The following is a 22,434-nucleotide window of genomic DNA, read 5'->3' on the forward strand; positions in this document are numbered from 1 at the left end:
AATACAGGTAAAGCATATAGGAACCTCCCAAAGTGTTAGTCATAATGCTACTCCCCTCACTGCTCCAGAGCAGACATATGTCTTAAAGCCTTTGTGGTTATACAAATTATGGCATTTTATAATTAAAGCTGTTAGGAAAATCTGTTCAGAAGGTAGTCTAGTACATTTGCATGGTTCAAAAAGGATGAAAGGATATAATAAAGCTCCATTTAAAAAATTTTAGCCACACCACGTAGCTTGCAGGATCTCAGTTCCCTGATCAAATCAGGCAACTGCAGTGAAAGCACTAAGTCCTAACCACTGGACCACCAGCAAACTCCAGAGCTCCCTTTCCACCTCTGCCTTCTCTGCTTGGTTCTCCTCGCCATAGGCAATAGTTTTCTTTTGTTTTTGCATCTGTCTTAGAATATGTAATTTGTCTCTCCTTAAAAGAACAATGAACAGAAAGTATTTTGCAGCTGAGGGCCCACACTCTAGCCCAAAACCACTTGTTTTCAGATTGTTCATGAAAGAGAACTGCTACTTGTTTTTCCTTCACAGAGGTGAACTGCTTCTGTGGGATCTCACTCTGTCTTGGAGACGGAAATATACCCTCCTTAGTGGTTCATCAGAAGGGCAAAATCATTCAAGGATTGTGTTTAATTTATGTCCTCTGGAAACTGAAGATGACAAACAGCTGCTGCTTTCCATATCAATGGACAGAGATGTAAGAACAGCTTATTTTGCATTCAACACTGTATAGTGGTGATTTATGACTTGGATAGGATTAGAGGACTTCTTTAAGCTATCATCAGTTCTCACACCTCACCTCACCCCCAGGTTCCAATTTCAAAGTTACTGTTTCTGATTGGCATTAAATACATTAGCAGTAGAGAAGTAAGGGGAAGGGGAGGAACAACCAAGATGTCTTTTTGTTAAAGCAGATACAATAAGGAAGAGATGTGTGCATGGAAGGATGTGAGAGGTCATCATGGTTTAGCTTTAAAATATCCTTAACTATAGTTTAGGTAGCAGAATCATCTGCTCTTGGCAGTCTCTGTAAGACAGAATTGGCTTTATCTAAGTAACCTTAGTGTTTTGCAATAAGCAAAGTTTGTTTGATAGAGTTTGTTTTCTCCCAAGTCACTGTGAAGTCAAGTGAAGATTAAAAACTTAGCACTCCTCTTCCAATGGCTATGGTAATATATTTTGCTTTTTGAGATAAACTCTGATTCTTCCACTGCCCTGGGACAATCGTCATCTTTTTTCTTTCTTTACTTTTTTTTTTTTTTTTTTAGTTTACCAAATGAGATTATCAATGCTGTAATATTGTGGAAAGGCCAGTGGACTCGGAAATAGGAAGCCTGAGTTCTAGTGTATTGTATGCCTTCAATTCACTTGGCATCTTAGGGAATAAATGTATTCCAAGATCCCTTTGAGCCCTGTAATTTACTGCTTTTTTTTTTTTCTAATTCCTACTGGAATAGTTAAGTTACATTCTCCTGCTGCACTCATTGAGCCCATTCTGTCTGAAATGTTGATTGTTTTTCCTGTTTCTCTGATCTTCATAAAGACCCTAACCCTTGACCTTTTCAGGTAAAATGTTGGGACATGGCCACTCTGGAGTGCTGCTGGACCCTGCCTTCCCTCGGTGGGTTTGCCTACAGTCTGGCTTTCTCTCCTGTGGACACAGGCTGCTTGGCGATAGGTGTTGGGGACGGCATGATCCGCGTATGGAATACACTCTCCATAAAGAACAACTATGATATGAAAATTTTTTGGCAAGGTGTCAAGTCCAAGGTTACAGCGGTAAGGATGCTTTCTCTGAGCTTGCCATGCACTGTTTGCAAATAACTAACTCTCTCTTAGAGAATACCTGTCCACACAAATGAACTCTACCAGGAATTCACACTTCTTCAAGAGTATTTTTGATGCAATTTGAAACAGGGAAAGCACAGGGATCCTCCCTAATCCTCCCTAACCAAACACATTACCTTCTAATTCAGAAATTTGGCTTTGTTTGTAAAATTACATTTTTATTCAAGTCACCCTGTTTTCTAATAGTAGAAAATTTAAAATAACCTGGATGTGCATGTGTTCATAGGAGGTACATTAAATTATAATATAACCACATGGGGAATAATAATGTTTGTGACTTAAAAAAACCCACAGTACAGAAGTGTAGAAAGCAAAATGTTTTCTTTTCCACCCTTGACTCCATTCTCCCGCTTCCATAGTCCAAAGCACTGTTGATGTATCTTTCCAAGCTTTGTTAATTAATAATAGAATCATATTTTCTAAATTGTTCTGGAATCTTTTACTCCCTGCCCAACAGTGTGTCACGCACATCATTTAAACATTTGATCCTATTTTTGCTTTTCAACTATATATAAAGTTTACTCACAAAAAATTTCTAGAAAGATACAGAACTGGCAGGGGGTGTTTTGGATGGTGAAATTACAGGTGACTTTATTTTTAATATTATTTCTCTTTTAAATAATGAGAATTTGTTACTTTTAAAATTAGAAGACACCAAGAGCAAGAAATTTTTCCAGTTGAACGCTGAAGTATAACCTAATGAGTCCCTTAACAGTGCCCCTCTCTTTATATTTCTTTGTAGCTGTGCTGGCACCCGACCAAGGAAGGCTGCTTAGCTTTTGGAACTGACGATGGAAAAGTGGGATTGTATGACACCTACTCCAACAAGTAAGAAATAGATGATCCTTATTTAGCCCATTGACCAAAATGTTAGTGAGTTCACTTTGAGTTCATAGACCCAGATGTTTATTTATCATAGTAAGACCGGAAAGCATCTTTAAGATTCTGACTCTGCGACTGGGGCTTAGAACTCAGAATTTTATTTTTAAAACATTTTTTCAGGTGATAGTGATGGTTTAGCCCATCTGACCTGTGAACACCACTGAAGTTTTTTTTTTTTTTCAGGAAAACATTTGCTTTTGTTTTCCCTCAACAATTTTTTTACTAAAGTTTTCAGGCATCCAAGAATGTTAAGTTATACATAGGGGCTTCCCTGGTGGCTCAGATGGTAAACACTCTGCTTGCAATGCAGGAGACCCAGGTTTGATCCCTGAATTGGGAAGATCCCCTGGAAAACAGAATGGCTACCCACTATAGTATTCTTTCCTGGAGAATTCCGTGGACAGAGAAGCATGGTGGACTAGTCTAAAGGGTCGCAAAGAGTCAGACACAACTGAGCGACTGCCATTTATGTGGGCTTCCCTGGTGGCTCAGACCATAAAGAATCTGCCTGCAATGTGGGAGGCCCGGGTTTGATCCCTGGTTGGGAAGATCCCCTGGAGAAGGAAATGGCTACCACTCCAGTATTGTTGAGTGTAGAATTCCATGGACAGAGGAGCCTGGCGGGCTGCAGTCCATGGGGTCACAAAGAGTCAGACACAACTGAGCGACCAACACTTTCACTTTCAAGAATGTTAAAAGCTTAGAATAAAGAACATCTCTGTATGTTCCATCTTGAATTACCACTTGTTAACATTTTGCCATACTTTTGGTACACTTAACAAAAATTAGCAGTAATCTATAATATGATGTAATATCCTGTGTGCATACAAATTTCCTTAGTTGAGCCAAAAATGTTTTTCTAGCAATTTTTTTTTAAACCTTTTTTCAATCAGGGGTCACATATTGTATTTTTTTATGTCTCTTTAGTCTCTTATTATAGAATAGTCCCCCACTTCTTTCCATAACATTGCCTTTTCAATTTGAAGATTCCAGATAAGTTGTTTTCTAGCATATTCTACATTTTGGACTTGTCTAGTTAATTCTTTGTGGTGACTTGTAACTCATTTCACTCCTTCCTGTATTTCCTATTTTCCTTGTCTTCCCTGTATTGCCTGTAAACCTTCTAGAACAGCACTGTGTCTTTAGTCACAGGTGGCTACTGAAGTGTGCTGAGTGTAGAACGCACCTGAGAGCTCAAAAAAGAAGAATGTGAGATGCCTCAATAATTATTTATTTTAATTATATTTTAAAAGGTAACACTTTTTACATACTGAGCTAATTCCTAAAATTGAATTTCCCTTGTTTCTGATACTTCTGTTAACATGGCTACTAGAAAGCTTTAAGTTGCAGACGGGGCTTGTATTTTTGGCTCACAGTATAAATCTGTTGGACACAGCTATTCTGAGTTCTTAATTAGATTCCACACCTGCACTGTTCAGTTTGGTAGCCACTGGCCACGTGTGGCTACTTATGCTTAAAGTAATTAAAATTAAATAAAATTAAGTTCCTAGTCACATGTGCCACATTGCCAGTGCTCAAGGGCCATATCTGGCTAAGGGCTACTTTATTGGACAGCACTGTTCTAGGCCAGGGATTAGAGTACTGTGGCCCATGAGCTAAGAAAGTGTTTAGTTGCTCAGTCGTGTCCAACTCTTTGCGATCCCATGAACTGTAGCCTGCCAGGCTCCTCTGACCGTGGGATTTCCCAGGCAAGAATACTGGAGTGGGTTGCCATTTCCTCCTCCAAGGGATTTCCCAACCTAGGGATCAAACCCAGGTCTCCTGCATTGCAGGCGGATTCTTTTATCGTCTGAGCCACCAGAGAAGCCCATGAGTTAAGAATAGCTATATCTTTTAAAAATCAATGAAAAAGAATCAAGAATATTTCACAAAGTGTGAAAAGTAAGTAAAACTCACGTTTCTCTGTCCATAAGTAGAGTTTTATTAGAGCTCTGCCACACTCGTTTCATTACATCTTATCTGAGGCTGCTTGCGTGCTACACAGCAAAGTGGATGGATTGTGACAAAAAAACTGCTTGACTCACAAAGTTTGAAGCACTGACTACCTGGCCCTTTACAGAAAAAGTTTGCCTACTCCTGTTCTAGGTCATTTGCACCTACGTGAGAATCATTCATTATACTGTAGAACTAACCTTTTCATGTGCCAATTCTTTAGGTACTTGTGTATAACTTGTTGTTTATTATTTAATCACTAAGTCACATCTGACTTTTTGCAACCCTATGGACTGTAGCCCACCAGGCTCCTCTTGGGATTTCCCAGGCAAGAATACTGAGTGGGTAGCCATTCCCTTCTCCAGGGGATCTTCCCAAGCCAGGGATCAAACCTACACCTCCTGCATTGGCAGGCAGATTCTTTACCAGTGAACCACCAGGGAAGACCCTATGTATAACTTACACAGCTAACTGTTTTTCTCCATTTTTAATCTTTTTTTTAAAGGCTACACTATTTCAAAGAAGTACTTAATAAAATAAAATTATATGTCAATTTAAATAGCTTTGTGTCAGTACAAAATTACTGACTAATTCTAGTAAATTACTATCTTTTGGTTATTATAAGCTGAATATTCAAACTGATAGCAGCAAAGGTATATAGTAGGAGGAAGGACGTTACTGTAGATATATTGTTAGGTATCCAGCCAGAAACGCTTATTCTATTGCCTTTACCCAAAGAAAATTTGGTTTATTGTCTAGACTGATCATGATAAATGTGTCAGATACATGGAAATAAAGAAGTCAACAGTTCATTCAGTCACAGATACTGGAATTCTAAAATCACACAAAGAGTATAGTATATGTTAAAGGAAATAACTGCACTGCCCTGTCTGGACACATCACATATCATTAATCAACCACAACCTTCAAAAATATCCTGAAAAGCAAGATTTCTTTTTTAAAAAATAAAAACCAAAAGCTCAAAAAGAACTACCATATGACCCAGCAATTTCACTCCTCGAGATATATCCAAAAAAAACAAAAACACTAATTCTAAAAGATACATGCACCCCAGTCTTCAAAGCAGCATCATTTACCATTGCCAAGGTATGGGAGTAACCTAAATGTCCATCAACAGATGAAAGGATAAAAAAGATGTGTGTGTGTGTGTATATATATGTATATACTATATACATATAGTATATATGTATATGCTACTCAGCCATAAAAAACAATGAAATGTCACCATTTGCAGCAACATGGATGGATGTAAAGGACATTATGCTAAGTGAAATAAGTCAGAGAAAAAGACAAATACTATAGATATCACTTATATATGGAATCTAGAAAATACAACCAACTATTGAATGTAACAAAGAAGAAGCAGACTCAGATACATAGAACAAACTACTGGTTACCAGTGGGGGTAGGGGTAGATTATAGAGACAGAGGAGGGGAAGGTATAAACTATTGGGTGTAAGGCTCAAGGGTGTATTGTATAACATGGGGAGTATATCCAGCATTTTGTAATAACTAAATGGAAAATAATCTTTAAAAATTGTAAAACATTTTTAAATTTTTTTAAATAAAAACCATTATTACGTAGAAAGGAGGCTAATTACTTTACAATATTGTAGTGTAGAAAGGATGGAAGAAATGAGTGTTTGTGAAGAATAAAAATACTAATCCAGAGAAAAAAAACTTAAAAACCGATCTACTCTGAAATCTTGGGAAGTCCCTGGCTGTCCAGTGGTTAGGACTGCACACTGCTACTGCAGGAGGCACAGGTTCAATCCTTGGTCCAGGATCCTGCAAGCGGCTTAGAACAGCCGAAAATAAATAAATTAAGCCTTAGTTTGAGAATGTGATGTTAATGACAGGGTAGGCCAAAAATGATTCTAGACTTTTACTTGAATATAAGGTGGATATATTTGCATGATGATAATATATGCTTAGTAGTAACCTTATTTCTGGGCTGAACAGTTTGCATTTTCTGTCTTGTCCTGTTTTTCTCAAGTTGTGATAGCCTTTACTTTTGTATATAACTACAGTAATATTAGAATATTTGACATTTAAGTGAAGTGAGAAACTCAGGGATAGGGAAAATGACCCCAAACTGGCCAGTTAAGGGATATTAATAACTATTTTCCAGGTAAAGTGTGTTTGGGACTTATTTTTTAGTTGCTATTATTACATGGTATATTAATTAAATGATTGCTTCTTTATAATTAGCTATTTGGAGAAGGGTACTGTTATTTTTCTTTAATATCAGCAACTAAGTTTGTAATATGTGAACCGTGAACTTGCAGATGTTCAAGCAGGTTTTAGAAAAGGCAGAGGAACCAGAGATCAAATTGCCAACATCTGCTGGATCATTGAAAAAGCAAGAGAGTTCCAGAAAAACATCTATTTCTGCTTTATTGATTATGTGAAAGCCTTTGAATGAGTGGATCACAATAAACTGTGGAAAATTCTGAAAGAGATGGGCATACCAGACCACCTGACCTGCCTCTTGAGAAACCTGTATGCAGGTCAGGAAGCAAGAGTTAGAACTAGACTTGGAACAACAGACTGGTTCCAAATAGGAAAAGGAGTACGTCAAGGCTGTATATTGTCACCCTGCTTATTTAACTTATATGCAGAGACATCATGATAAACGCTGGGCTGGAAGAAGCACAAACTGGAATCAAGATTGCCAGGAGAAATATCAATAACCTCAGATATGCAGATGACACCACCCTTACGGCAGAAATTGAAGAGGAACTAAAACACCTCTTGATGAAAGTGAAAGAGGAGAGTGAAAAAGTTGGTTTAAAGCTCAACATTCAGAAAACTAAGATCATGGCATCTGGTCCCATCACTTCATGGGAAATAAATGGGGAGACAGTGGAAACAGTGTCAGACTTTATTTTTCTGGGCTCCAAAATCACTGCAGATGGTGACTGCAGCCATGAAACTAAGAGACGCTTACTCCTTGGAAGGAAAGTTATGACCAACCTAGACAGCATATTAAAAAGCAGAGACATTACTTTGCCAACAAAGGTCCGTCTGGTCAAGGCTATGGTTTTTCCAGTGGTCGTGTATGGATGTAAGAGTTGGACTGTGAAGAAAGCTGAGTGCCGAAAAATTGATGCTTTAGAACCGTGGTGTCGGAGAAGACTCTTGAGAGTCCCTTGGACTGCAAGGAGATCCAACCAGTCCATCCTAAAGTTTTGGAGATCAGTCCTGGGTGTTCATTGGAAGGACTGATGCTGAAGCTGAAACTCCAATACTTTGGCCACCTCATGTGAAGAGCTGACTCATTGGAAAAGACCCTGATGCTGGGAGGGATCGGGGGCAGGAGAAGGGGATGACAGAGGATGAGATGGCTGGATGGCTTCACCGACTCGATGGGCATGAGTTTGAGTAAACTCCGGGAGTTGGTGATGGACAGGGATGCCTGGCGTGCTGTGATTCATGGGGTCGCAAAGAGTCGGACACAACTGAGCAACTGAACTGAAGTTTGTAACAGGCAACTTTTTTAAAAAAGATGGTCTGTTTTCCACTGTACCTTTTTAAATCTTTCTGTTTATAATTTCCCTTCCCCCCAGACCTCCACAGATTTCCAGCACGTATCACAAGAAGACTGTGTACTCGTTAGCCTGGGGACCACCAGTACCCGCCGTGGCACTCGGTAAGTATCTGAATCATTCTCTAACAAACATAAGAGTATTCTCTTTCAACTTAACCCTAGGATATTCAACCTGGGAAAAGTCATAAACATTCTTGCAGTAACTCCTTATGCAGGCTGCTGTGTCCCTGGGGTCTGTGAGGGCAGTTGTAACAGGTGATCAGTTGGAAACCATTCACCTAGAATAAGCCTCTCCAAATTAAAGCATTTGGTCTCTCTGAGCCGAATTTTTTTATTGTGAATATAGTTATCTCATGCTAGGTCCTGATACCTAATCTAATAATTTTCACTAAAATTTGCCATTGCCTTTTAATTTTATCAGAATTACAATGTTGAGAATTCCTTGGCAGTCCAGTGGTGCAGACACCATGATCTCACTGCCAAGTGCCCAGGTTCAGTCCCTGGCCGGGTAACTAAGATCCCACAAGCCACTCAGTGTGGCCAAAAAACTAAACAATTTATTTTTAAAAAATTGTTAAAGAATTATAATGTTAATCATCATCTGTTTCAACCTACAGTTAAAGCAGGGTCAGAATTTCTCAAATGATCTCTTGTTGCCTGTGAATACATTCTGACCCTTTTCTAGCCCCTCAGGCTTGCCTTTCTTATTCCTACAATGGTAGGTCTTGCAGAATTAAATTGAATGTGTTCAGCAAAATCTTTAGTAGTCTTTTCTTCAGCATCTACAGTGGAAAATCTGTATATCTGCATAACTGCAGTGTAAGTCATCAAAACTCAAGCAGCATTGTAGTTGTAGTTCATTCATTCATTTAGCAAATGCTGATCCTTGATTTGTGCCAAACAGTTCTACAGTAGTGAAAATAAAACTTGTCCTTACAAAAACCCATCAGAACTACTGTTTACTTCCTAAAATAAACAGGACAGTTACTATAACACCAAAGAAATCATTGCTTTGAGAATAGCTTCTTACATTAGTCATAGGAAGTCCTGCTGCTGCTGCTGCTGCTGCTAAGTCGATTCAGTCGTGCCCGACTCTGTGCGACCCCATAGATGGCAGCCCACCAGGCTCCACCATCCCTAGGATTCTCCAGGCAAGAACACTGGAGTGGGTTGCCATTTCCTTCTCCAGTGCATGAAAGTGAAAAGTGAAAGTGAAGTTGCTCAATTGTGTCCAACTCTTAGCGACCCGTGGGCTGCAGCCTACCAGGCTCTTCTGTCCATGGGATTTTCCAGGCAAGAGTACTAGAGTGGGGTGCCATTGCATTCTCCGGGAAGTCCTGCAGCTTCATATATTCAAATGCCAGACAGTACTTATTTCTGTAAGAGAAGATAAATTCCCCAAAACTTTGAGAACATGTCTTCTTATTCCAGCTTTGGCATCCCTACTATTTTGAGTGACAGAAGAATGTTTAAAGCAAACTATGTTGTATTATAAGAATTAATAAAACTTTTTTACTTCTCCTCACAACAACTGTGTTCAGATGCATACCCTGACTTTATTCCAGGCTATTAATGTAATTCTCTTAAAACATCTCATAGTATAATATGGTCATATTACAGCAACAAACAGTTAAGCTGGTGAAGTACAAAACTGATAAGCTTTCTTTTCTATTCCACATAGGAGAAGGAGACAGACCTTCCCTCACTTTATACAGTTGTGGAGGAGAAGGGATTGTCTTACAGCACAACCCTTGGAAGCTTAGTGGAGAGGCCTTTGACATCAACAAACTCATCAGGGACACCAATTCAATCAAAGTAAGTTCTTGTGATTTGAAGTCTTCTCATGATCTCTCTGTTTTATCTTCTCATCTTGCATGATAAATGCCATTATGTGAAGTATCCATTATGCTGTCAGATTTCAGGCTTCTCTCAGTTGCAATGGCTATTTATTATAAACTTTCAGATCTTGAATATAAAGCATCCTTTTCACACCTGCCACTTTCTCCAGAGGGAGGTGTTTGTAAAAATTACTTTATAATATGGTATCCAAGTACAACTATGAGGTATTTTGCTCAAAACAGAATTATCATTTTGGTTTTTTAGTGAAATAATTACAGATTTATACAAAAGCTGCAAAAATAATGCAAACAATTTCCTTATATCCTTCACCCAGATTTCCATGTTTAGTAATTTTCTTTACCATTATATCAATATATCTGTATGCCAGAACTGTCTTTTTAAGTGAAACCATAAATGTTGAGTTTTCCTTACTCTTTCAAATGAGCATTTTTTTACTGTTGTTCATTATTTTTGTATGGCTATTTTTGTTATAAAAATAATATTTAATCATAAATTGAATTATTTTTATTGGCTATATTCCTTCATGTTTTAAATGTTATCTGAATATTCAACAATGAATAAAAGAGGCAAAATTCCTGTTCCTAACAAGCTTTTAGTTTTTTAAGACTTAAATAATATAGATCAGAAATTCATATAAGGAATTTGGGCTGGAAATGGAAATTTAGAGTCCCTTTATATGAGTGGTAGCTAAAAGCTGTGGGCATGTGTGAGGTGGTCTGTGGAGAGACAAGTAAGAAAAGAAGAGGGCCCAGGCAGCCTTGGGGAGCAAAAGAACTGTTCTCTAATAAAAACAGAAGAAGAGGAAAAAAAACTACTCTGGAAAAGAAACAGAAGAGAGGGGAAGAGAAGAAGGGTGGAGTATGTGACTTCTGTTAAGGAGATGGCAGCCCCCATGTTATCGAAGCCAGCGGACATGTTTCGTGTCTTACCGTGGGATAAAAGTCATTTTAATTAAGTTCATTTCACAAGGTGAGACACTGCAAACATTTAGTATTCACTGGCCTGTCTTTTGTCCCAGTTAGGAAATCATATTTAGAATACTAGTTCTTTGGCAAATTATGCAGATTATTTATAAGAATGGCTGTTGTAATTAGAATATTTTTAAACAAGGGTTTGTTGTGGTTTTTTTTTTTCTCTCACACTGTCATCATTGATTTGTAATCTGTGTGGCAAGAACAATGTTTTTAGTCGAGATTGGTTTGTTTTGCTTTTCTAGTACAAATTGCCTGTACACACAGAGATCAGCTGGAAAGCAGATGGCAAAATCATGGCTCTTGGCAATGAAGATGGGTATGTGTTTGTTTCTGTAAAAAAAAAAAACTTTGTAATTGCACATATATTTGATCACAAGCTAGTGCCATCTGTAATGTTAGTTGGGAAAGCCTAGCTGTATTTGATATTCTGACTTATCCCTGATATCTTTAAATAACTAAGGAGCCCTCTGCATTCTTGAGAACTGCAAAATAAGTTAAATATTTATAGCTAAAAGAGAATGTTTGCCTACTCTGTTTTGGCTGTAGTATGTGTCAAAGAATGCTCATCTCCAGAATTACGTTCCCTAAATCTCCCTTCATTCTTTAAAGGAAAAAAAAAGCAGAAATGCTTTTTAGGTCTTACTATATCCTTTCCAATGTTTTGTTTTGTTTTGATTTTTTAGGGTGTTTTGTTTTGTTTTGCCCTTTCCAATGTTGATCACAGGAACATGGTTACTATTTCAGCCATTGGTTTAATTCTTTTAGTTTTTCCCTGGTACCATTTATTATTTTTAGAGCATGATAAATACAGCTTTTCAGAGATTGTTGAGATTTATTAAAGCTGTTGAAAGAACTGCCTTTTGTACCTGATTTTTTGTAAGAGTAACCTCTGCAGTTTAGGTAGGGTTATCCTATTCCATTTCACCTTTCTTTGACTGATGGAATGAGGGCGATACCTGCTTGCACTGAACTGTAATTTGAGCATCCTTTCTTATCTTGATGTGTTTCTTATTCCAGATCAATAGAAATATTCAAGGTTCCTAACCTGAAGCTGATCTGCACCATCCAGCAGCACCACAAGCTTGTGAACACCATTAGCTGGCATCACGAGCACGGCAGCCAGCCAGAGCTGAGCTCTCTGATGGCCTCTGGGTCCAACAACGCAGTCATTTATGTGCACAACCTGCAGGCTGTCATAGGTAACTTGGGTTTCTTTCCATCCTGGGGAGTGTTTATCTACTTTTTGTTCCAATTTTTGTACCATTTTCCTTTCTTTTTGGTATTAAACACTACTCTTAATGTTTCTGCTTTCAAAAGTAATGTGTTCACCTTATTTAAAACACAACAAAAATTTCAAACGTGACAATACATATTAACTTACAAAGTAAAGTACCTCCCCTATTCCCATCCCTCATTAATAAACGTTGCTGTTTTCTGCAAATTTTCTAAAGTATAGTTATTGCCAAGTCACTCTCCAAAACATGGTGCCAATTTATATCCCCTTCCAATTTATATCCCAATTTATATCCCCTTATATCAAAAATACGTGTTTGAGTATTTGACACGTACAACACGCATCCCATCCCCATGCATGACTGCGTCTAATTCTTACAATCCTGGGAGGTAGGTTTTGTTATCTTCGTTTTCCTAATTGAGGCTGAGAGGGGTTAGCTCACTTCCATGCATCCCACAGCTCGTATCTGATAGAGCCCAGACTCAGTCCCGCACTAACTGCAGCGTCTGCGTGTGTCCTGGTAACTACTAGTCCCTGTGGAGCAGGTTGATCTTTTTCATATTTTCATACAACTTAACACATCTTAAACTTCTCTGAACTTCCTCAGCACCTAGTAGAAACAGTAAGTGGTCAGAAGAGCCTTTTTTTTAATGTGAAAGAAGTATAATTACTTTCTTTTCTTAATATGAAGAAAAAACAAAACACATAACCCATCTTTGTTGCCAAGAGCTATAATTTTTGTTTTTTAATATGCTTTTGTTTCTTTTGCCTGAAGAGACAAATCCAAAAAAATACCGCTATCATTTATGTCAAAGAGTTCCTTCCTAAGAGTTCTAAGGTTTCCAGTTTTACATTTAGGTCTTTAATCCATCGTGAGTTTATTTTTTTATATGGTGTGAGAAAATGTTTTAATCTCATTCTTTCACAGGTAGCTGTCCAGTTTTTTCCAGCATCACTTACTGAAGCACATTAACTTAATTCTTAAAAGCAGTGCAGATCTTAGTCTACTGAAATACTATCATCCTGGTTTGTTTTTTATTTTTTATCTACTGAATAATAGAAAAAGGGAAAAAATGACCAGGAAAAACTTCATTCTATTTTTATCTTCTTATATTTAAATAATTCACACTTACAGAAAAGTTGTAAAAATAGTATGAAGGACGACCATATACCTTTTCACAGATTCAACAACTTATAACCTTTTGTCATATTCGCTTTGTGCTGTGGTGTATGAATTTTCCAAAGTGTTTGTGTTGCACGTGTCATGCCGCCATATTCCTTAATATTTGTGTATTTTGTAAGAATAGTGATATTCCCTTATATAACCACAATTCCATTATTCAGTTAATTTAATATAATAGTTTGATCTACCATGCTTATTCTAGTGTTGTCAGTTGATCCAATATTGTCCTTTATATCTCTCAGCCTTTTTTTTGTTTTTTCATCTTGATTTTTTTTTTTTAAATACAAGCTGGTTATTTTGTAGATGTATCCTCAGTTTGGTCTCATATATTCTTATGACTAGATTCAGGTCACACATTTTTAACTATACATAATAATACATCCTTCTAAAAAAAAATTATAATAATACATCCTTCTTGGTATCACATCCTAAAGGCATTACTTTCATTTTGAAGACTTTTAGAAAGAAAGAATGATAGCTAACACTTCTTACAGTAAGCCCATGTGCCAGGCACTGTGGATATGCCTACACTCTTAACCACTAAACAGTGTTGCCCAATGAAAATCATGTAGAAAGCATGTGGTAAAATCTTGATTCTTGCCATGTTAATTAAAACCCTCCTTTATGTCTTTCTGTTGTTGTTATTGGTATCAGTGACATCATCCCCTGTCTTTTAGAGAGCAATCCTGAATCTCCAGTGACCATTACAGAGCCCTACCGGACCCTGTCAGGGCACACAGCCAAGATCACCAGTCTTGCATGGAGCCCACATCATGATGGAAGGCTGGTATCTGCCTCCTATGATGGTACAGCTCAGGTACTATTGCATCCTTGATTCTGTGGGTTCTTCACTACGTACTCTAACTGAAACTCTTTCTTCTTCTCACCTGCGATTTTTCTGAGCTCTAGAGGGCATTTTACTAAACATATCTGGGCCCTTGGCAGGGTAAGTTTGGGTTTTTTTGTAACTTAAGTGAAAGAGAATATTGATAGGAACTAGCTAAACTCTAATGTTTTTAAAGATTTCCCTTTGACCTACTGTCAGTATGACAGACTAAAGTTGATGTGAAAAGTACTCCTCCCATTCTGTTCTATCACAGAATGATGACTATAATCATGAAAAAAATACTTTTAATAATAACTCGGTAGCTCACATCTTCAAGTTCTCAAAAATAAAGATGAGATGCCAAGCCAGAGCTGTGAAGAGAGTTTTGGATATCAGAACCAGAACAGACCTTAGGAACTGGGGATCCATCATCAGTGATGGATGTCTGTCTCAGCACTGAGTGGTAAATGAGCTGTCTGCACAGAGCTGAGAGCCATGACTGGCTGCCCTTTGAAATGGAGACTGGAGTCATTCAGGAAATAGCAAGGAAATTGATCATTTGCCCTGAGACAGAAGAATCACCTGTGAGAAATTAGAAGCCTTGCATCACACATGTAGATGTGGACTCTGAATCAGAATTTCTTCAAGGTTTCAGAATCCCCAGCCCAAAACTAACATGCAGTACTAGTTCAGGACAGTGAAATCCATAGGGCACCATTAAAAGCTTACTGAAAATCATCCCTGTGGCAATGCCTCTATATCCCAGAACACAGAAACCTCCTTTAGGAAACAGCAGTTTCTGAAACTGCAAGTACAAACTACAAGAGGAAATAAGAGAACACAGATTTTTTTTTTAAATTTTTTTCAAAAATGTATAACAACCCCCTCCTCAAACAACAGAATAACCAGAAATTATCTATTCTCTTGTGACTTTTGGTTTTAGGTGTGGGATGCTCTCCAGGAAGAGCCTCTATGCAATTTCCGAGGACATCGAGGTCGACTGCTTTGTGTTGCATGGTCCCCATTGGATCCAGATTGCATCTACTCAGGGGCAGATGATTTCTGTGTGTACAAATGGCTCACTTCCATGCAGGAACACTCCCGACCTCCTCAAGGTCAGTCAGAACCTGGAGCCCATAAAGGCTTGTCTCATTCCCTTTCTCCTTTCCTCATTATGTTGAGTTGATCAGTCATGCGAGGAGGACATTCATGCAGGGCAGTAGAGCAGTATGGTGGGATTGGAAGCCTGAGCAAGGATAGTAGCCCCAAGGGGTCTGCAGACAACACCTGAATAGTAACAAGTATACCTAGCACCCAGATCTTGTTTTCTAAATATCATTCTCTTAAAAGGAACCTACCAGGGCTTCTTGGAAAAATGGCTAGTTCCAGGTTAGGACAGAAAAAATATAAGTCTGCAGCATCATTTGCCACAAAGGTATAACTGAGGTCATCAAAAGGACAGAGAAACCAGCTTGAAGGGGCTGGCTACCCAAATGTGGGACAATGTGAACTTGAAAATAATTAACAGGCGAATTTCACTTCTGACTATAAGAGACTAACTGAAACCAGATTTTCCCACCCACCAGAAATACCTAGAAAACTGGACAGGGTATATAAACAACTAGAAATGTACTCAAGAAATGAAATGATACAGTCACATAAAGACCTATAAAAGAATCCTTACAGCTTAATCTGTAATTGCCACAAACCAGAAACAACACAAATATCAGCTGGTAAATAAACTGTGGTATATATCCTATAGTGGAACTATTCAGCAGTAAAAAGCAAGTAACTGCTTATAAATACAACAACATGGGTGAATCTAAGATTATGCCTCGCAAAGTAAGCGTGGCACAAAAGACTAAACACTGTGCAGTACTAATATAGAGTCTGAAATGTAGTTGTAAATCATATGAATTTCTAAAACAGACAAAACTACAGTGATAAATCAGTGACTGCCTGGGGCTCAGGGAGGAGGGGAGTCTACCGCAAGAGGCGTGAGGGGACATTTTGAAATAATGGCAACAGTTTATTCGTGGTGGTGGGTTACCTGACTATACGTCTGTCTAAACTCATAAAAACGTTAAAAAATCTGGTATATTTTCTTGTATTAAATTATATCTCAGTAAGATGACTTGAAATCAAGAGATAAAAGCTTTCAAACTAAAAAAGTAAATAAGTTAATAGTAAAGGATTAAAACATTAAATAGGAATTCTTGAGTCCATACTGACAAACATAAATGAACGGTCTAAAAAAATAGAGATAAGCAAAAGTTCTTTTTAGCAGAAGGCCACCTAGTAAGTGTAGACTGAACGATGGAACCGAAAATTGCCATTTGGCCATTATCACAGTAACAATTTTTAGTAAAACTGGTGAGGACAAACCTGCAAGGTACCGCCCTCCTTATTCAAGTCATCAAGTAAGTAAGTAAGTATTAGTCGCTCAGTCATGCCCAACTCTTTGCGACCCCATGGACTGCAGCCCACCAGGCTCCTGTGTCCATGAGGTTTTCCAGACAAGGATACTGGAGTGGATTGCCATTTCCTTCTCCAGGGGATCTTCCCGACCCAGGGATCAAACCTGGGTCTCCTGCACTGCAGGCAGATTCTTTACCAACTGAGCTACAAGGGAAGCACACCAAGTAATCAAAGTGAACCACAAACAATGAGACAAACAGAAATTATGTGCTACCTCACAGGCTGCACCAGGATAAACACAGCCTCACTGCTTTGTATGGCAGCTGAAAGTGCATGGCCTAAACTAATCATGCAAAACATAAGGCAGACCCAATTTGAGGGAAATCAGACAAAATAAAATATCCTGTGATCTTCATGAGTTTCTAGTCATGAAAGTCAAAATAAAATCTGAGCCTCTTCTAGACTGAAGGAAACCAGAGATGTAACAAGCCAGTGCAACATGTAGTCCTGGAATGATTTCCTTTTGCTATAAAGGACACTTCTGGTGTAACGGGTAGAACTTGAATGAAGTGGGAGTAGATATGAATAATCTATCAGTGTTCATTTCCTGATATTAATGGTTGTGCTGTGATGACATAGGAGAATATCCTTGTTTGTAGGATATACGCTAAAGTTTTCAGGGGTAAATGGGCATCGTCTTTACGATTTAATGAAATCTGAAAAGGGTTTGGTTTGGTTAACATTTTGATAATATAACTAAGACTTCATTGGGAAGGGGGGGAAAGGTAAGAATGTTATCAAAAAGAAGAGCAATAAGGTTTTGGAGTTTATCTCCTAGAGTGCTTTTAACCCAAATATATACTTTAATCTATCCTTTTCTGAACTGTGATTTCTATAGGCAAGAAAAGTATTGAATTAGAGAAAAAGCGGCTCTCTCAACCGAAGCCAAAGCCCAAAAAGAAGAAAAAGCCCACCTTGAGAGTGCCTGTAAGGCAAGAATTATGTGATGGGAATGAAGAAGAGAGTGTAAAGGAGAGCCTGGGCCCCATTGAGAATGGCGTGTCAGACCAGGAGACTGAGGAGGAAGTCCGTGAGCCAGAGCCACCCTGTGGTGTCACCTTGGCGGGTATGTAGCCCAATCTCATGTTTCACTGTCTAGCACTTAATAGTCCTGACCAGGAAACCAAGTCAGGTCTACCTTTGAAGTGTTAAGGGAATCTAATGGATGATTGGGATGGAAATAGTAAAGTTTTCTAGAGAAAACTTATCAACCTGGGCAGGGTAAGACTGTGGGACAGAGTGAAGCTGGGGCAGCATATACATAGAATCTTACACATAAGGGGACATTTTTACAGTTGTGGTGGCTAGAATCTTTATAATTTTCCTTAGATCAATGAGTCAGAGTTCTAGGTGATAAATCTACAGATTCCCAGAAGGCAGTTTGAGAGGTGGGGAAAGGGAGACTGACTACCCATGCTTCCTATCTGAAATATTTAATCTTATATTTGGGGTAATAGATAAAATCACACTGTAAAGACTGGGATAGCTCTTAATTTTTAAAAAGAACTAGATTCTACATTGTTCTCATCCAAACTTTTTTCTTTCTCCCCATGATGTAGTTTCTAAAGAACCAATTATTTGCACTCCAGCAGCCTTAGGTTTTGAAAAGTCAAAAAGCACCATTAATAACAAAGTCACTTTACTGAAAAAGGAGGTACCTAAAGAGAAGCCAGGTTGGTATCTAATAATTAAAATAATTTGTTAAAGCATCCTCAAATATTACATGCAAATGAAAACTCTACAGAGTATGGTTTTTGCTTTTGTTTTAGGTTTTAAATATTTGTGTTTTGATTTGGGGTCATTTTTTTAGTACTTGGAAAAACTGTCATTTTGCAGTTGTTGATGTTGGTTCAGAGCTTTCACAGGGACACTGTGTGTGTTGTAAAGACTACCCCCAGCTACTAATAATTTAATTTGAAAGCTTCCTTCTCAGAGTGCGAACGTTCTCTGCTCAGCAGTATTCCTCCAGTAGGTCGCATACACAGTGGACATGCATTCAGTTTGGGGTTTGTAATCAGTTCTTCTTCAGATGGTCTGTACTTGTATTACATTTCAGAAGCCTTAATCAAGAAGCGAAAAGCTCGTTCCATGCTTCCACTGAGCACAAGTCTGGACCACAGATCCAAAGAGGAGCTTCATCAGGACTGTTTAGCATTAGCCACCGCCAAACACTCCAAAGGTATAGAAATACACTTCCCTGGCCCATCCGTAGTCTTCTGGGAACTGGCACATAAGTGCTTTTTTGGATGAGTCAACAGATGTCCAAAATTGTGTTTCTGCATCATGCCTGCTGCGGCTCTGCACTCTGACCACTATCAACACTCCACAGTGCCTTGGAGACATAATGCTCTGCTTTTCTGTTGTCAGGTTGTTGCCAGCCATCTGTGTGCTGGAATTGGTATAACGACGTAAATATCTCGGTGTCAGTCAGTTCCATCAACTGTTTTTCCCCAGTAAACAGCATGTACACGTAGAAAAAAACATCATTTGTTTATTGGAAATATACCCTTAATATGGCAGTTCCTTTAACAATTTTTGATGGAAGTTTTTGTTTATAGGTTTTTTGGTTTTAACTTTTCAAAGCCCTCACTAATGTGTGTTATTCTGACATTTCAGCAACTTTTTTTCTTTTTAATTTTGAATTTTATGTGTTGAAAAGGGATGCACATGATAAAATGAAATTCAAACAGTATAAAGAGAAAATAAATCTCCCTTCCATCCCTCACCCCACTCTTCCATTTCTCCCCTGAGGCCACTCTATTATCATTGAGTTGCCTTTGTCAAAAACAGTCTATATTGAATCCCTCTGTGGAAGATCCTAGTTTACATTACAGACTTTGCTTGTTAGTTTTTTTTTTGTCTTTTTTCTTTTACTGTATTTAAATACACTGAATTTGGGGTTGGCTTTTTAACATTCCTTCTTCCTCCCCACCCCCAAACCGTTCTTTGAGCAAACTTCAAACTAAACTGTCCTATTGGATTTTGCCGAGACTGAGGCTAAAAGCCTGCAGTATTTTCATATTTTGCTGTCAGCAGGGGTCTCTGTTAGGGTACAGAAGAGCCCAGGACTCTTTGTCTCAGAACCTGAAATGGGCATTACAGACATACAGTCAGAATTAACTGAACAGAAAAGTAATGTACTGAATCACTTTCATCTGAACTTTTGTCTCTTTGAATCAGCAGAGCCAAACGAGGATGTGTCTGCTGATCTTGAGGAAAGATTTCACCTGGGGCTTTTCACAGACAGGGCTACCCTGTACAGAATGATTGAGGTTGAAGGTGAGGCAAGTCCAATCAACACCATCCTGTCCATCTTTATGCTTTCCTAACACTTTGTACTTCTTTTATGGCTCTCATCTTGTAGCATGGTAATAACTAGTTTTACATGTCAGCTAACTAGGCTTTGAATTCTGTTTGCAAGTTCAGACACCCCTTGCTCACATCTATCATAGGACCCTAAACTTTAGTGTTCATTCTGACTGAATGAGTGCAAGTCAAAGCGGGTTGGGTGGACAGATGACTGAGTGGGCTTCAGGCCCCATTACGAACACTCTGGGAAGTGACTTACCCATCAGCCAGTGACTACATATTCTAGAAATTTATTCCTCTCTTTCATCCTGCCTTTCTTTTTCTAGAAGACAATACAGACAGGTGTTTCTGAAACATCTTCCAAATATTATTTCTCCTCCAAACAGGAAAAGGTCACTTGGAAAATGGCCACCCTGAGTTATTTCACCAGCTCATGCTTTGGAAAGGAGATCTAAAAGGTGTTCTGCAGACTGCAGCAGAAAGAGGGGAGCTGACAGACAATCTCGTGGCTATGGCACCAGTGGGTATGTTCTTTACCACAAAAGCTCTAGCCTCTCTAGGGTACATCCACTAAAGATAGACATTGTCTTGAAAGACAGTTCGGCCAAGTATAATGATTAAGTTTAAAATCCACATACCCTTTGACTCAGCAGTTCTAACTGTAGAAATTTAACTGTACCTACACATGCAAACTGATAGATAATATGGACCATGATTGCAGCAATATCTGTAACAGCAAAGATCACAAGAGCCTCAATGTCTATCAGTATAAGACTGGTTAAATCTTGTATATCTATACAGTAGAGACTCCTTCAGATAACAAAAAACTGGGTCAGCTCTGTATATTCTGATATAGAATGGAGCTCCAAAGTTTAGTAAGTGAGAAGAATCTAGGTATAGATGCACAACATAATATTTAATACTCTGTCATTTATACATGTGTGGTTGTATATTCATAGACTGTTGCCAAAGGTTTCAAAAGAAACCAGTAATAATGGCTGTCTCTAGGGAAAGGAATTTGGACAAGTCTGGGTAGGATGGCTCCAGGATAACAAGGAAATTTTTTATGCCATGCTGCATTTTTTAGCTTTTTATTCAAATATACCAGAGAGAGGGAGAGAAGTACACAGGTCATGAGTGTACCTGAATTTCACTGACTGAATACACCCTTGTTAAGTAGCACCTGTATCAAGAAATATAACATGATCAGCACCCTAGAAGCTTCTCTCACACTTTTTCACTCAGCCTGCATACACCCAAACAAGGGTAAGCACTGTCTGACTTCCATACTCTTGTACATTTGAATGTTGTACTATTTTTTTATGTATTACATAATCAAAGAAACAATTTACATTTCAAAGTATAGGGATGGGGAGAGATGGATGAAACAAATGATCATAACAGCAACTTAATTACTATCTAAATGTTCTGCTTAATGCAGTGACTGACAACAAGCGTTTTCTTTTTTATTCCTAAGCCGGTTACCATGTGTGGGTGTGGGCCGTGGAAGCTTTTGCCAAACAGCTGTGTTTTCAGGACCAACATGTCAAGGCTGCCTCTCACCTGCTTTCTATCCACAAAGTGTATGAGGCTGTGGAGCTGCTCAAGGCAAACCATTTCTATAGGTCTGTATGACCCAACAGTTGAACTAACAGTTGGATGTGATATGAAATTAACCTATATAACAATTCTGTTTCCTGACCACCATCATAAAACCTTTACTGTAATTAAACATCTCAAATGTATAAAAATAGTATGTTCACTAGCTTAACAAACATCAACACATCCACCACCTATACTTAACAGATGTTAACTCTCAGCAATATTTGCCACTGATCTTTTTTTAAATTTCTTTATAAAGTATCACAAATAGAGAAAACAGCATGATACAAATGAACAACTTAATGAATTATTAAAAGAGGAAATTTTTTAACCTGGGAAGGAAGAAGTATAATATTCTAGACTTGGCTGAATTGCCTTTCCCCAGTTTTGTCCTCATCCCTTCTCTAGCAATAACCACTCTGAGACTGATGCTGTTCAACTGAATATTCTTTCACTGCAATACATATGTAAGTACAGAAAACAAAAGCAACAAAGTATGTTTTCTTTTAAACATTTTACTAGTATTTATTTTTATTTATTTATTTGACTCTGCCGGGTCTTGGTTGCTGCACGTGGGATCTAGTTCCCTGACCAGGGATTGGACCCCAGCCCCCTACATTGGGAGCTCAGAGTCTAAGCCACTGAACCACCAGGGATGGTCCCAAAATATTTTTTATACACAGCATACAACTGGGTTTTGTTTTT

The 22,434-nt window shown here is 38.3% G+C and overlaps 1 protein-coding gene across 2 annotated transcripts in view; it reads left to right on the forward strand.

Moving 5' to 3' along the window:
• The window catches only part of GEMIN5 (gem nuclear organelle associated protein 5), a 42,170-nt gene that overhangs the window by 6,282 nt on the left and 13,454 nt on the right, over window positions 1-22,434 (forward strand). The window contains exons 7-21 of one of the 2 annotated variants that reach the window (XM_043464876.1): window positions 541-706; window positions 1,576-1,788; window positions 2,600-2,685; window positions 8,283-8,365; window positions 9,945-10,078; window positions 11,340-11,413; window positions 12,115-12,296; window positions 14,192-14,331; window positions 15,284-15,455; window positions 17,657-17,884; window positions 18,378-18,491; window positions 18,875-18,997; window positions 19,999-20,097; window positions 20,514-20,651; window positions 21,605-21,752. In XM_043464876.1, coding sequence (XP_043320811.1) covers window positions 541-706; window positions 1,576-1,788; window positions 2,600-2,685; window positions 8,283-8,365; window positions 9,945-10,078; window positions 11,340-11,413; window positions 12,115-12,296; window positions 14,192-14,331; window positions 15,284-15,455; window positions 17,657-17,884; window positions 18,378-18,491; window positions 18,875-18,997; window positions 19,999-20,097; window positions 20,514-20,651; window positions 21,605-21,752 — 2,100 coding nt within the window. The remainder of the gene's footprint in view (window positions 1-540; window positions 707-1,575; window positions 1,789-2,599; window positions 2,686-8,282; window positions 8,366-9,944; window positions 10,079-11,339; window positions 11,414-12,114; window positions 12,297-14,191; window positions 14,332-15,283; window positions 15,456-17,656; window positions 17,885-18,377; window positions 18,492-18,874; window positions 18,998-19,998; window positions 20,098-20,513; window positions 20,652-21,604; window positions 21,753-22,434) is intronic. The other variant, XM_043464877.1, reaches the window with a different exon arrangement.

The sequence above is a fragment of the Cervus canadensis genome, chromosome 4, assembly GCF_019320065.1.
Source record: "Cervus canadensis isolate Bull #8, Minnesota chromosome 4, ASM1932006v1, whole genome shotgun sequence".
In the NCBI taxonomy this organism is placed as follows: domain Eukaryota; kingdom Metazoa; phylum Chordata; class Mammalia; order Artiodactyla; family Cervidae; genus Cervus; species Cervus canadensis.